General features: G+C 46.9%; 1 protein-coding gene across 8 annotated transcripts in view; it reads right to left on the bottom strand.

Annotated features, from left to right (window-relative positions):
- The window catches only part of Satb2 (SATB homeobox 2), a 174,159-nt gene that overhangs the window by 26,268 nt on the left and 132,304 nt on the right, over positions 1 to 15,587 (bottom strand). For all 8 annotated transcript variants that reach the window (XM_041668062.1, XM_041668058.1, XM_041668053.1 and 5 more), the window contains one exon: positions 8,990 to 9,187. In XM_041668062.1, the coding sequence (XP_041523996.1) occupies positions 8,990 to 9,187 (198 nt within the window). The remainder of the gene's footprint in view (positions 1 to 8,989; positions 9,188 to 15,587) is intronic.

Consider the following 15,587-nt stretch of genomic DNA (forward strand, 5'->3'; position numbering starts at 1 on the left):
AAACAAAAACAAAAAACCCAACAAACCCTGGCCCCTCCCTACCCCCTAAAAGAGAGTCCTGTTCTCCTAAATGGGACTCTAGTTTCCTGGCTAAAGCATGGCTTGTTTACAGGTTAATCTTAAGTAGTCCACAGCCCACTGCTTTTCTATTTCCCATTATTCCTGAACTGTTCTGACACTTGCTCAACAAGGCTCTTCCGAATGCATTCTAGTGCAGTATCCTTCTAACCAAGCCTTGGTGGGACTGGCTGGAAATCCATCCAAGAAAGTCTGCCTTCGGAGGGACCAAGTGGACAGTTCAGAGTCTCTTTGAGAGTAATCTGCAGTAGCCAACAGGGAGTGAACACAAACAGCTAGCTTGAGAGAGACCATGAGGGCAAATGGGGGGGGGAGGGGTTGGAAGAAAAACTTGTGAGTGAAAGAAGCTGGCATGGGGGAGGGGCTGTGCTAAAGATGAGAAGTGGGGGGATCCCTAAGCTGTGCCTGCCTGACACCCCTCCTCCCTCCACACAGCGAACCATACTGTCTTCCACCTAGATTTCCACAAGGCTTCACCTTCTGTTCCTTCTACTGTGTTTCCAAATGCAGCAAATACAGATGTATATATCTCATAGGAAGAGAAAAGACTTTAATGAAACATTAGATTTAACCAAAGTGAGCAGGCCCCTTTCTAACATGTCTACTGAGAACCAACCGCATCGCCAAGTGTCCAAGCCTGACTCCAGTCCCTGAGGAACTGCTCTAGCTCTGGCATTTCACGGGGGAGAGCTTCTCAGCACAGTTAGGGCTGTGAACACGGGGTGACACCCGCTTCCTAGAACCAAAAGAACTGGTGGAAAAGAATGCCAAATTTCTCTATATTCCCGTGTAACATCTTTTTAAAATTAGACATATTGAAATCGTCGCCGGTAACACAGAAATCAGGACTCCTCCTGGGGGCCGACCTCTTTGCAACCACCTGCCCCAGGAAACAGGGCAAGAACTCACTGCCATCACTTTGGAATGACAGTCAAACCGCAGGTTTTGCATGGGAGCTTGGAATGAATCCAAGATGGGGCGGGGGGGGGGGGGGGGGGGGAGGAATCGTACTAACCTGGTTAGAGAATTTGCAAACATCCTTAATTAATTAATTGGCTTATCTTTTTATTTTCCTAGAAGCTGTTCTTTTGGGAGCAAATTCATAAATCAAGATAGTCTCTCCAGTTAGAGTGGGAAGGCGGGATACTCTGTTCAGTGTTGACAGGACCTTAAACCCTGGGTAACAGAAGTCACATTCCAAGGTGTCTCAGATGCCGCTGATGACCAGGGAGAATGGCCCCGATCTCGGGTCTGTGACATCACACCAATCAGCGTGGTATAATTTTCACGGCAAAGAAGAGAGCCCAAGAATCTAAATCTTTCAGCTGGATAATTAAAAATGAAATACATATAAGAAAGCTGTGAGCAATACAAGACAGCAGGCTTGCAGGAAATGCTGCCCTGAAACCAATGAAAGTCAAAGGCAGAAGGTAGACGGATGTGAATTCAAGTTCTCACCTGGAACAAGTTACTCAACTTCTTTAAGCTCAATTTCTCATCTTCTCAAGTAGATAAAAACCAACCACTCTCTTGGTTTGGTTTTTCACAATGAGTAAAGATGATAAAATTACAAAATCTCACATTTGGAAAGGCTGGCTTTCCAAAAGACTACTTGCTGCCAGAGAAGAAAGAAGAAGGATGGGGTGAGGAGGAGGAGGAGAGGAAAGTGGGGAGGGGTGAGGAAGGGGGGAGGAGAAGAGGTAGGAGAAAGAGGGGGATGGAGATGAGAAGGAGCAGAGGAGGGAAGGAGGAAGGAGAGGAGGAGGAGAGGGAGAAGGAGGAGGAGGCAGAAGTATCACTGTTATTACTAATATTGGATTTCATATAGGGAAAATTTCAGAATCAGCCAGGAGATACAATGTTCTGTTTCACAGGTGTGGCCTTGATGGTGAGTCTCAGAGCAGGGATTACAACTAAGACACTAATAACAGGTCACCAAATCTTGTTTGGGGGATGGTCTAACATACTGGGTGTTTGGGGGATGGTCTAACATGCTGGGTGTTTGGGGAATGGTCTAACATGCTGGGTGTTTGGGCAATGGTCTAACATGCTGGGTGTTTGGGGAATGGTCTAACATCCTGGGTGTTTGGGGAATGGTCTAACATCCTGGGTGTTTGGGGAATGGTCTAACATCCTGGGTGTTTGGGGAATGGTCTAACATGCTGGGTGTTTGGGGAATGGTCTAACATGCTGGGTGTTTGGGGAATGGTCTAACATGCTGGGTGTTTGGGGAATGGTCTAACATGCTTGGTGTTTGGGGAATGGTCTAACATCCTGGGTGTTTGGGGAATGGTCTAACATCCTGGGTGTTTGGGGATGGTCTAACATCCTGGGTGTTTGGGGAATGGTCTAACATGCTGGGTGTTTGGGGATGGTCTAACATGCTGGGTGTTTGGGGAATGGTCTAACATGCTCGGTGTTTGGGGAATGGTCTAACATGCTGGGTGTTTGGGGAATGGTCTAACATGCTGGGTGTTTGGGGGATGGTCTAACATGCTGGGTGTTTGGGGGATGGTCTAACATCCTGGGTGTTTGGGGAATGGTCTAACATGCTGGGTGTTTGGGGATGGTCTAACATGCTGGGTGTTTGGGGAATGGTCTAACATGCTGGGTGTTTGGCAGTGCTCACTTAGACTCTAGTAGCATTCTCAAGCTGTAATAATCAAAAATATTCCCAGACACTATCAAATATCCCATGGGGTGGGGGGCACATCATTGCCCTGGTGGCAAGCCATTGGTGGCTACCAGCAGCAGGAAGGCTAGGGCTCAGGAGATGCTAAGAACTCCCTGAACCTCAGGTCAGACAAGCAAAGGCACAATGATGGTACGCAGCCACCAACACCAGATCTCATGTTCTTAATCAATGAACAGTATAGAATGTTAAAACCGGCACTTGTTTTAAAAGTGCCGAGCTAGCTCCTAAGTCCTGAACTTAGAAAACAGCCCACAGAAACACTAGTGGAATCAATAAAACGGTAAACACACGAACTCCGCCAACACAAACGATCTGATTGATGTCCCCAGTCAGCCCTGCTCAGGGACCAGTTAGAGAAGGAGCAATGTCCCGTCTTCTTCAGAGAAAAAGGTGGTGACAGCCAAGCGTGGACGCCAAAGCCACCTGTGTTTTCACCAAGCTGGTGACCCCGGCTTCAGCCGAGGCTCAGTGGCTGCTCTGGTTTTCCCAACTGTAAAGTGTAGTTGGTGCTAAGGAATACCTGAAAATGACTAGCTTTTGATCCTACGCTGGGGATATCCATTTGCTCTAGGGCACAGTGGTTTGCAACCTGTGGGTCTCAACCCCTTTGGGGGTCAAATGACCCCGTCGCAGGGGTCACCTCAGGCCATCGGAAAGCACAGATGTTTAGATTATGATTCATAACAGCAGAATTCCCATGATGGATTAGCAACAAACTTGATTTTTATAGTTGGAGGGGGCCCACAGCACGAGCAGCTGTATGAAAAGGCTGCAGCATTAGGAAGGTTGAGAACCACTGCTCTAGGGCCTTGGGTTGTAATAACCATGTGAGACAAAGCACTACATTCACAAGAAGTAACTTTGTCTCAACTTGCTGGAGTGAAAAATGGAATTTTTTTTTTCGTTTTTTGCCTTTGTTACAGAATGCTTTCGTTTGGCTTGGTTTGCCTTGTCATTGCCCTGCCCTCTGATTTCCTGACATATTTTGTGTGTATGAGTGGTTGGCTTCCATGCATGTGTGTGCACCCTGTGTGTGCCTGGTGCCATGGACAGTTCCGGGATGTCCTGGAACTGGAGTCATGTCCACTATAAACCACCATGCGGATGCTGGGAATCGAACCAGGGTTCTCTCCAAGAACAGGTGCTCTTAACTGCCATCAGTTAAGATTCCTGCGGCCTCCTCGTCTCCCCTCTCACGATCTTCTCTGTGGTATCTAGATTTAAACTGGAGGCATTACGTCGATTGGTGATGTCTCAGGGCTTCTCCCCGTTATTAACTCACCAATGAGGCTCTTTATGTTGTTTCTGTCCCTAAAATATCTCCCCTCTTCATAAAATGTTAATGCCAGGGATGCTCGCTGCCTCTTTATATGCTGCATCGCGGCAGAGGACCACACACTTCTGTGAAGCCAGGATTTTTAATTTTCCCATGATCAAATATTCCCTTGGGACAATATTACACCTCTTCATGTGGATATAGTGTGTATATATAGCTTTAGAATGTGTATTCAGAGCTGAAGCCAGTTTCTACTCAGCAGCCTTAACCTGGGACTTCTAAGGAGGCTTAGAATTCCCAAAACAAACCCAGGAAAGCCAGCTAAGTCATCATGACTACACACATGAGTTCCAAGGAGGGGGCCCATCATTCTTCCACCTGACCAAGTCCTGCATGGCCCTAAGCTCAGTGTGGTCTCAACTATAACCTTGACTCATCTCTGGTGGGAAATTCCATCAAAGGGGCACTTATTAGCCAACAGATGGAGGCTTATGTCAAGATGACCAAACCATACTGGGTGATGTTCTCAAAGAACTAACAAATGTAGGCGGCATGTAGGAAAAAAAAAATCAAAGATATAATTAAAGGCACCGTGGCTTTGGCGCAGTAGCTTCAGAAGTATAGATGAGACCTCCAGGGTCAGGTGACCTCTCTGTGGCGAAGAGTCATCACAAATGCAGAGTTGACATGGAAAGGGGAATGGATATCTGTATAAACGCACAGAGTGACATAGTGGGGGTGAGTCCCCATGGAAATGCTGTGGACTTCTTGACCCTGGCGGGTCAAATCTTCCAACTCTCTGGGTTTTATATAGACTCTTCTGACTTTTCATCAGAGGTTTAATGTTTTAAACCTTTATGATTCCAAAAAAAAAAGTATATTTTCAATGCACATAGGACTGTGGTCTTTAAACTCTGTCTGCAGACAACGGGTGAGAAACAGTGGGCTGTGGTCAGAAGGGCATGCCAGCAAACTCCAGATAGAGAGGGGCACAGAGAGTCCCTTCTCTGACCCAGGGTATCTCCAGGGCGTGCCGGCAAACTCCAGATAGAGAGGGGCACAGAGAGTCCCTTCTCTGACCCAGGGTATCTCCAGAAGCCAGGTCAGCATACCAGTCTAGTGAGTGATTATATCCAGAGATCACTGTCTCTGATCTTCATCATTTAAGAAAAGCTGGGGAATAGTATACCCAATTATCTAATGAAATTAAATGGTACTCTTCCATGACCACGGAGAGGAGACCTCTCTGCACTTTATTATGCTGTATATATGAGAAGTCCCTATCCATCGCTAATTTCATTCAGCCCTAATGACTTAGTGATGGTGCATTTCCTACCCAATCACACAGAATGCCGCACCGCTAAACCAACGGTAAGCTCACTGAGGAGTTTCTAAACTCCTACAGCATGCAAGCACACCTGCCTTTTTAAAAGTTGCAGCCGACAGAAGGACACAGGTTAAATCTCAACTCTTAATTCCAGTGGCCTAGCACCACAGACGTTGTCTTAGAGGCTTGGTGTATCTCAGAACATCCTCTGCCCGGCACCGAGGCTGCGTCAGCTGCATTCGCTAGTCTTTTAGAGGATTACCAACAGTTTCCAGTTGTTTTCCCTCATTTTTATATTATGATTGTAATAAATAATTAACCCCTGCCTTTGTCTTTTGTAGTATTAGGGGCAGCGGGGCCTCTTCCCCAGCACCCCAGCACCCCAGCCGCCCGCTCTGCTAGCTTATGCCCCGAAATAATTACACAGACACTGTATTCCTCCAAACACTGCCTGGCCCATTCTCTTCTAGGCTAATTCTCACATATTAATTTAGCCCACCTCTAATCATCTGTATGTAGCACCCCAAGGTGCGCTTACCGGGGAGATTCCAGCCTAGTCCATCCTGGGTCGGAGCTTCATCCCGGGAGCGGGGCATGGCGTCTCTGCTGAGGCGTCTGCTCCGGAGAGCAGAGCTGTGGAGTCTCTGAGCTCACTTCCTCTTCCTCCCAGCATTTTGTTCTGTTTGCTCCTCCCACCTATCCTCTAACCAATAAAATGGGCCAGGGCAGTGCCTTTATTAGCCAATGACCTTCCTCCATCAGTCTTTCTTTGACGGACGTAAATTGAGAAAAGCCGTGCCGTTTGCAGGGAGGCGCAGGTTTTCTAGTAGCGATAGGATCTGGATCACCAGGATGCAAGGCCAATTCAGTGCGGGGTAAGTCACCTCTCATGAATCCCTTAGCTGAGATCTTTATGATACGAATGAACTTTCACAGGGTAAGTGAGTTTATCTTTGTAGTTCCGGAAGTCAACACAAATTGGCACAACGTGCTGAGAACCGCAAAGGCTGCTTTTGCTCATCCAGTAACTACTGTCAGAAAGCTCTGGCTCAGACACACGAAACATAAGAGAAAACCGAATCAACCGAGTTCACGTCAACTGGTCAACCCCATGGATGCTAAACTTCATTTTCTCTCATCTACCTAAACACAGAGCCACACGCATGATTTCTGCAAGGAAGCTAGACAAGTAAGATGTGGAAGCAATGATCAAAGCGAAGGGTTCCTCCCCTACGACAGATGATAGCTCTTCACAGTGCTATATCAAATTTCTTTTCTTAGGCATGATGGCACATGCCTATAATCCTATCACCTGGGAGGCTGAGGCAGGAGGATCTCAAATTTGAGGTTGACTTGGGCTACACAGGGAAACCCTGCCTCCAAAAGCCAACAAACAAACAAACAACAAGAAAGCAAAAACAAAAACCTATGAGTGTTTTCACTGTCAAAATGGCTCCATCTGCCAATACAATCAAGAAGAAAACCTAAAAAAATTTTTTTTTCTATTGTATAGAACTAAGATAGACCTTGAATAAAAGTCCATGCAAAGTGACTGGCTTCTGACTAATCTTTGGTGTTCTATTGGTTCAAAACAGAAGTCTGGACCAGTTTATAGCAAAATAAGAAATGGGGGCTGATAGTGAGTTTTTCATGGGGATGGATTTCTACGGTTGGTGTGACATCTCATCTGACACTATTTCACGGCTACACTTAGTATTCCACAGTACTGAGCGTTATGAAACAACCCTGTGAATGACTAGGAGCTTCTCTGGAAGTATTCGAATCAATTTATTTTCTAAAATAAAGGGTTGGGAAACTATATAGGGCCCTCTTTAATTTGAAGAAATTAAAAGTCTCAAAGCCACTGCTCTATGTGACTCAGTATACTGGTCTAATTATCCGTAGGGAGGTTCCTTGGTGTTTGGATGAAGCCCTAGCCAGGAAAAGATCAGGACAAGGAGAAAGGAGATGTGCCTTGTGGCTCAGCCTCCCACAGTGAGTGGCTCTGCCGTTTGCTCCTGCCCACAGCTCTGGGTTCACCCATAACTTTGCAAGACACTGCCTCCATGAACCCACAAGTCACAGTGTGACTCTAACCAGAGAAACTGAAAAATCAAAGCCTGGGGGCTTTAGCTGAGATGTTGGTGTTTGATAAAATGTAGTTGGGTAGGCCCCTTCACTTGTGGCTGCTCCCCAGACATAGAAGGGTGGAGTAACAGGAAAGGAGACACCCTTCACCATCTCTTCTAGGACATCTGTGACATAAACTCTACCTCATTACCTCTCCTTCATTATCATCATCTGATGTGGGAGTCCCCTCTGTCTGCTGTGATTACCATTAATGAATAAAGAAACTGCTTTGGACTTATAGCAGGGCAGAACTTAGGTAGGCAGAGAAAGAAAGCTAGGCTGAATACTGGGAGGAGGAAGGCGGAGTTAGGAAATGCCATGGAGCCAGTGCCAGAGTCAGACATGCCCAAACTTTACTGGGTAAGCCACTGCCACATGGTGATACACAGATTAATGGAGATGGGTTAAATTAATATGTAAGAGTTAGCCAATAAAAAGTTAGAGCTAATGGACCGAGTAGTGATTTAAATAATACAGTTTCTGTGTGAATATTTCAGGTCTAAGCTAGCTGGGTAGCCGGAAACCAACAAGCAGCTCTCTTTCTCCAATAATTGTCTGTTGTACTTTTCATACACCTGTGCACGCTCATGTACACTCATGCACTCTGGCCTTAACCCTTTCTTGTCTGCATGAAACCTAAGGCAGAGAGAGGGCTCTGGAGGTCTGCTTTGCAGACCACAGGGCCACAGGGCCAAACCAATTCATGTGCAAAACTCTACTGACGCACTGGTTATAAGCTCCTGAAGGTCACTGGCTTTAGATCCAGAAGGAGACAGTAAACTCAGCTACTTCAGAAAGAAACATTTGTCTCGACCTGATTGAAAAACTAAGCCCCCTAAGCATGCTACCCAAACAAGGCAGACCTGTAGAAGGGGCGGGGGTCTTCAAATTCTGAGAATCTCTCATGATTTCTCTTAAGGCTTCAGTTGAAATTAAAGATAATTCTCAGGTCAAGAGACTATTTCTTCAACTCATCAAATATGACCTGAAGAACTTTGGATCAAAATTTCCTTCAATTTTTCTTTAGAGCACAAACGGATGGGTCAGGGACTCAGAGGGTAAAGGCATTTGATGCCAAACCTAATGACCCCAGTTGGATCCTCAGGACCCACATGGTGAAGGCAAGAACTGATTTCTGCAAGTTGTCCTTCGGTCTCCTCTGCACTGCCATGCGTGTGGACGTGCGCACACACAAATAAACAAAAGTTAAAATGCCATGAAACGCGGATGGAGACGGGATTTAACATCGAAGAGCTCCAGACTTACAACCTCAAAGATGCCAGGAGAGCCTCTGCTGTTGGCATTGGCTTTCCTGGTCATTTTCTTCCGCGGTAAGCGCGTGCACAGTATCTGCTGTCAGGACAGGTCACTCTGTCCTCAGGGACAGGGTACCAGTCCTCCGCTCATAGGAGGCAGTCTGCCCCCCTGACCCCGGGCAGCTGCAGCCAGCAGGAAGCTCCGCTGGGGCTGGGAAGACACTGACCTGCACAGGCTCGGGCGGGAGCTGGACCACGTGCTGCATGCGTTCGCTGTGGTGATGTCGCGATTCCTCCTCGTAGATCACGTCCCTCTCATGCTGGGGAAGATTCAGGAAGCGGCGAATGGTGCAGAGATTCTCCCAGAGGGTGCGGTTTTCTGGGCTGGGGTTTTCCTTCCAGCGAAGCAGTTCACAGAGCCAGCCCTGGAGAGAAGGGGATACTGTGAGTTAGAGCTGCCGGTGTGGAGCGGCTGGGCCAGCCTAGACTTCAAGTTGACTGCCATTCCCCAAGCCACCATGTTTTTAGGTCAGAATTATTCCCACCAACTCTAGTAGTGACTGAAACGGTCCAACTCTTATATCCGTCCAGTGACCACGCGGATTGTTACGCCAGTGTTCGAAAGGCTTCACACTTCTTGTTTGATAAGTCAAGGCTAGCCTCTGTGTAGCCAAGGATGGCCTTCAATTCCTGATCCTTTGCCTACCGCTCCAAAGTACTGGGATTACAAGCTTGTGCCACAATGGGCTACATCCCAGGCCCAAGAATCTATATTCAACATTTCTAACACCTTCCTAAAGGACATATTCTCAATGAGTTTTTTTTTGTTGTTGTTGTTCTTCAGATACAGGGTTTTTCTGCACAGCCCTGGTTGTCCTGGAACTTGCTAGGTAGAGCAGCCTGGCCTGTCCTGGAACTTGCTTGGTAGAACAGGCTGGCCTTGAGCTCTAGAGATTTTCCAGCCTTTGCATCCCAAGTGCTGGGATTAAAGGCGTGTGCCATCACTGCCCAGCTCTCAATGAGTTTTTTCTTTTCTTTTTTTAATCATTATTTTTATTTTATGTATATTTGTATTTTGTCTGCATGTATGTCTGTGTGAAGGTGTTGGATCCACTGGAACTGGAGTTGCAGATAGCTGTGAGCTGCCATGTGCCATGTAGTTGCTGGGAATTGAACCTGGGTCCCCTCGAAGAGCAACCGATGCTCTTAACCACTGAGTCATCTCTCCAACCCCATAATGAGTTTCTTAATAAACACTACAACAGAATCTTCTAGATGGACACATGGGATTATAGTTACCCACTTTCCTAAAGAGGTAATTTTAATTTTTCAGCCATAATTTTTTAGGAATTACCCAACTGGCTAGTGTTTTATTCTAAAGATAGGAAAGACAAATACATGTCTATTATGAAATGGCGACAGAAATCGGGAAAATAATCTTGGTGTCAATAGCACCGAGTCCTCTGGGGAGGAACCATCCTTCCAATCGCTAGCTATCCTGCAGACAGAGACAACAGCTTTGGCCAGAATAAAAATCAAAGGTATGTCTGCTTCATCTCTGAGCACCGCCCTGGGCTCACCGCTCCTGCACAGCCACACCTGCAGGAAGGTGTGCCGTGGATCAGGACGGCACCTGCAAGGGGCTCGCCCCATCCCTGCCATCCGGATGTTCTCTCTCTCTCTCGCCGCTGCACGAGAAAGAAAATGCGATGCAAATGATGGCTTATATGAAAATAATACAGAGGCTGTCAACATCGCTCGCTGACTCATGTCAAAATATTTTCCCCGGTAGCTTTCTAACCCATCATCTCCAAGCTACGTCGCTAATTTAAAAAAAACAAAAAAACAAAAAAACAAGAACTGTCCCGCATTACTTCTCTCGCGAAAGGGTAGGAATTTTGGATTTGTTTTTTTTTTTTTTCCTTAAAAGGTGCATAAACAGAACTGACTTTGTGAGAAACAAACCCCAAACCCTCACCATATTCTCCGGCATCACTTGCAAGCCAGTGTGAGCTCCTGACACGCATCCTAAAAAGCCCATGTAATATCATAAGCTGTTGTTTGTCTAACTCTCTGCTGTGTCTTCTGCCTTTTCCCCGAAAAGAGGCGAGATTTGATTATCTCCGCTGCATCGGCCAAGACAGCAACACCAGCTGTTCTCTTTGTGCGGCCTCCTCCTCGCGGCCTCCATGTTAATAACCTGATCGTTCCATTTTCCCCTTCAACTCCCGGCTGCAGCAGCACCGAGGAGAGACAAAAACCCGGGCCCGCGTGCAGCAGCTGTAGGCGCTGAACTGTGAAGCCACCAGGGATTTATAAACTAATCTGTAACACAACACTGCCTTGTTTTTACAAGTGAGAGGCCACATTTGCACAGACCCGATCCTTTGCTTGCGATGAACTGGGAGCTGGGGAGAGTTAGAGGGTTAGGAAGAATGAAAAACCACGCATCTTACCCTTCACCTGGAAATGTTTTCCCAAGCGTTTTTTTATGGTCCCTCCCCGTGACTCAAGAGACAGGTAATGGTTAATTTTCAGGTGCCATGCCCACGAAAAATGAAGATAAATTTTTATCGCTACTAGGAAATAAATTATATTTTAATAAAAATCTCCCAGTCCCAAAGTGTTTTCTCAGGGGTTTCTCTATACAAAGGAAAGAATCCTTGAGATGGAAAATAAACCATCTGTGGCAAAAATTAAGGTCCCATTTCTGTGTCTTTTCACAGATCTGAATAAGTACCTAGTGAACTCTTTCAAATGCCTCAAACAGGTATGTTTAACATCTCCCAGGGGAGGCGATCGCATGGAGACCAGCCACTGAATGGAAAATCAAAACAAAAACCTACATCTGTTCAAAGATGAAGTTCTGAGCTAACCGGGCCTTAAGGAGGACAGCACCTGCCGCTCTGCGTGGGGGGTGAGCTGCATTGTGGGAAGCCGCAGCGTGGAAGGGGACAGGTGACATCTGAGTGGCATCCCCACACATGACACTTGGAGTGTCCTGCCCGACACCCAGGGCCGCGTTTGATTTATAGGCGCTGTGATCATCAGCCCTCATTACGATCACTTAGAACCACACTGTAGGCTCGTTACGGCCCTGTGTGCGGCCTGCCATCGGTCTTTCGGGAGTGCGGTGCTCAATTTGCCCACTGACACGCAAGGTCTTGACCTTGAAGCTATTAGGGAGTGGATTAGAGACAAATGTGACCACGTGGGCAGACAGAAGCAAACCAAATTAATTCCTGATTAATTCCTGGCACCGGGAAGAAGCCAACAAGGCCCCGTTCTCAGGACGGCAGAGAACGTCCCCAGATCCCGGATGGGCTGATCGGGTGGAACGTTGAAGGGAACCTGGTTTTGAAGATGAAGGCACACTCGTGGTGTTTAGAGGGTTATTAATCTGGTTTCCCCACAACGTGTTTGCTTGGCTGATCGGATTAAGGGATGGAGCCTTCAACGGCACACCCCCCCCCACCGCAGCAGGCCCCAAGAAATCTGTGATACTTCACAGCCTTGGCCATATTGCACCGTGTGTGCCCAGCTGCTTCAATAATTAGCTTATGAATGTATCAGCTGGTTCTGTGATTTTTATAAATAATAACCAACCCGTGGAGCAAAAAGCTTGTGGAGAGCCTCCTACCAGCCCAAGGTGGTGAGGTGCTTCCTAGCTCAGATCTGCTCTTACAAAACGATGGTATTCCCACTAGCAGGACTCCTGTGACGCCATTTATAAATATTTATTTCTTATCTGAAACAGCGATGCGTTTGGGGGGGGGGCAGTTCTCTTCTCGTGGGCCGTGATTTGCAAGCTCGTCCCTTTGGCTCACTGGTTGGCTGGCCCTCTGAATGTCCCCCTCCTCACCGCCACCCCGCCCATCATGGCCATGGCCACGCCATCCCTCCACCAGGCCATTTGGACATGGATCTCTGTCTTCTCAGTAGGGCCTCAGAGTTGCTTGCCTGGTGGCTAATGATTGCACACAGAAGTGTCTGGCCAGTGCAGGAACACATACCTGTGTAACTGTGAGTGGACCCATCCTAGGAGAAATAAATGGTCCCTATGTAAGGATTTTTTTTTCATTTATATAATTTTTGCATGCCATCCAAGAAAGTTTTGCAGTATCGGGCAAAAAAAAAAAGTGTAAATGTCAAATAAAACAGTGACAGATGACTGTATTCTCTATTGAATAGCACTGTTTCTGCCGTGCATGTTCAATGGGAACTCATGAATTATTAATAAACAAATCTCCTTTTTCTGTTAAAAATCTCAAGTAGGTTTTTTGTGTTGCTCGCTATCTGTTTAGGGGAGCATTCCTGAAGTAGTTTCATTTTGGAAGCACTACTGTGGCCCATGTGATCTCCAGGCCCAGCAGCTCCTGCCTAGGTCCCTCTCCGTGGCTTCCCACTTGGTCTGATGGGAAGTTCTGACTGGGGACGGGCTGCCTGGCCATGCAGTCCGGTTAGCTTTCTGAGTCGAATAAGCAGGGATTCTGTGGGTTTCAGGGTCTGGGCACAGCTCAGAATGGCCAACAGCATCCACATTGATAGCCCCAAGACCTGAGGACTAGGTCCTTGCCCTGTCATGAAGTAACTGTCATGAAGTGACCTCTGAGGACGCGGCTGCTCTGTCGGAGCTTCTGGGTATTCAAGGGGAACCTTACAAAAATGATGGGGTCCCCTGGTTCTGCTCTTCATGATCTGTTACCTGATCCTGTCATGAGTGGAAAGTAATTCGTTGTTGGTGTTTTGAAATACAAGGGAGAAATGACCTTGGCCAATTGACTAATCATTGTGGGAGGTCAAGGTCAGCTTTACTAGTGAAGCGTGCTGACACCACAAACACTGTTTTATGCTGTACCACAAAGGGAAGACTGTCTTGCGGAAGGTAGTTTTGCCCCCAACGTCATAATCTCAGCTCAATCAGGAAAAAGCAGCCACAAATCCAGACCCAGAGAAGCTTGAGGCAATGACCAATCAGCAGCCTTCAGAGATGGCAGAGGAAGGAGCTAGGAGGAGTCAGAGGCTAATCAAAACCATCTATTAGCTCTGGGCATTCAAGAGGAAGGCACTGGTAGAAGAACTAAGGCAATAGAACCACGTTTTTGATACAGAAATGGCGGATTTCCTGGCTTTGTCAGCTGCACTATTTTCAACAATTTCCCTTCGGTGATGTTCAGTGTCAACATTAAGGGAAACAAATTGGGACAGGGGTGATATGCAACACAATATGGTTAGTTCTATGCTTTTTTAGAAAAAAAATTTTTTTGCTATATCTAAAATGAGTTCAAAAGGAGAAGTTTAAAAATTGGAGAGACCATTAGAACTAACTTACAGTGAAAACATACATGGAGTCTATGTATGGTGACTCCAGAGAATCCATTACAGTTGGAACCCAGCGAAGGGGCATCCGATCAAAGACTGCTTCCTTTCAGCCACTGGCTGAAAGTTCTGGAACCCTCAGAGCCTAAGCAAATAGTACTTATTAACATTATGTCCCTGCCATCTCTTCAGGTTTCCTCTGTAGAGAAACCAAGCCTGACCACCTTCCCTAACTCCACAGGTGAGGCGATGCTCATCAAAGTATCATCTGCTTGCAATCCACGCGTCCCTGAGAGCTGCCTGCCCATCTAAATTCGCAAAGCCAATCCCGACCGCACTGTAAATGATATGGTAGGATTCTGTCCTACTTGAAGAGATGGCCCTCCGGGTACTTTTGGAAGACGGACTTTGGAAAACAGAGCTGTATTGATGAGGTGCAGGAAGGAAACGGCCAGCGGCTCACAGTTGGAGATGATAAGAACCCCGAGTGGCTCCTGTTGGCTCAGTCTCTCAACAGGTCTCCTGGTGACCCAATTCTCTGGGCACAATGAATTTGTTCAGTCCCCCGAGACATGTGTTATATTCGAATTCCCACCTCCGTGCTTTGCCATGCTACCCTCTTGGCTGTAAGGCCTCCCGTCCAGATCTCTGATCCCTGGAGAGACTGTTCCTCAAGGCGCTCAAGACAAGGCTTCACCTATTCTCCTGTGAAGACATTTTGTTCACTCCTACCCGAGCCCCAAGCACTCGGCAGACTCATTCACTATGTGATTAAGGGTGGGCGTGTCTGCTGTGCCTTCTTCAGAACGGTTGGCCCCTTCTGGACAAAGAACAAGGCCGGGCGTCTTGATCTAGTCTCTTCGGAGCAGAATACTCTTCCTTGCACATGGTAGATGTTGTGCAGGTGCTAACTAGATGAAATAGCACTACTGGGCTATATAGAAATTAGCACACGGGGACTATTTTGCCACCTCAACGTCAGTTCTCGTTGAAGGGCACCAGTTTCAAAAACTGACCCTGAAAGGCCAATTTGCAAAACTCTAATATGAAAACATCCCAGCTGGATTCTATAGGCTCTGGGAGCTACTGAAGGCGTTTTAACGGATATGTCAGGAAATCCTCTCTTCTTTGTTTTCCTGTCACATTTCTTTTCTTTCTATTTAGCAAAGGGTCCTTTGGGGGCATGACAAAGTCAAGAAGGCCACTTAGCCTAGACATATTTATTGACATTGGGACCATGTTGGTGGATCCTAAACCGAACACACATGGCCTGGCAGTGAAGCCCAGCCTGCAGCACTGGGGAGTTCTCACTCTGAAAAGGACAGCACCCAGCACGAACATCAAACCAACCATTTGACCAGCTGCTCTCATAATTCTGAGTGCTTTCTCGGTATGTGGGCACCTGTACGGACTTGCTATTAATGCCCATGTGGAAAATGGCAACGCCTATTCCTGTTTTTAGTCACCACAAGCTGAGAATTCTTAAGGAACCACAGAGGTCACACA

The sequence above is a fragment of the Microtus oregoni genome, unplaced genomic scaffold (genome assembly GCF_018167655.1).
Source record: "Microtus oregoni isolate MIOR12 unplaced genomic scaffold, Mior012 000018F_ref0000195, whole genome shotgun sequence".
Classification (NCBI taxonomy): Eukaryota; Metazoa; Chordata; class Mammalia; order Rodentia; family Cricetidae; genus Microtus; species Microtus oregoni.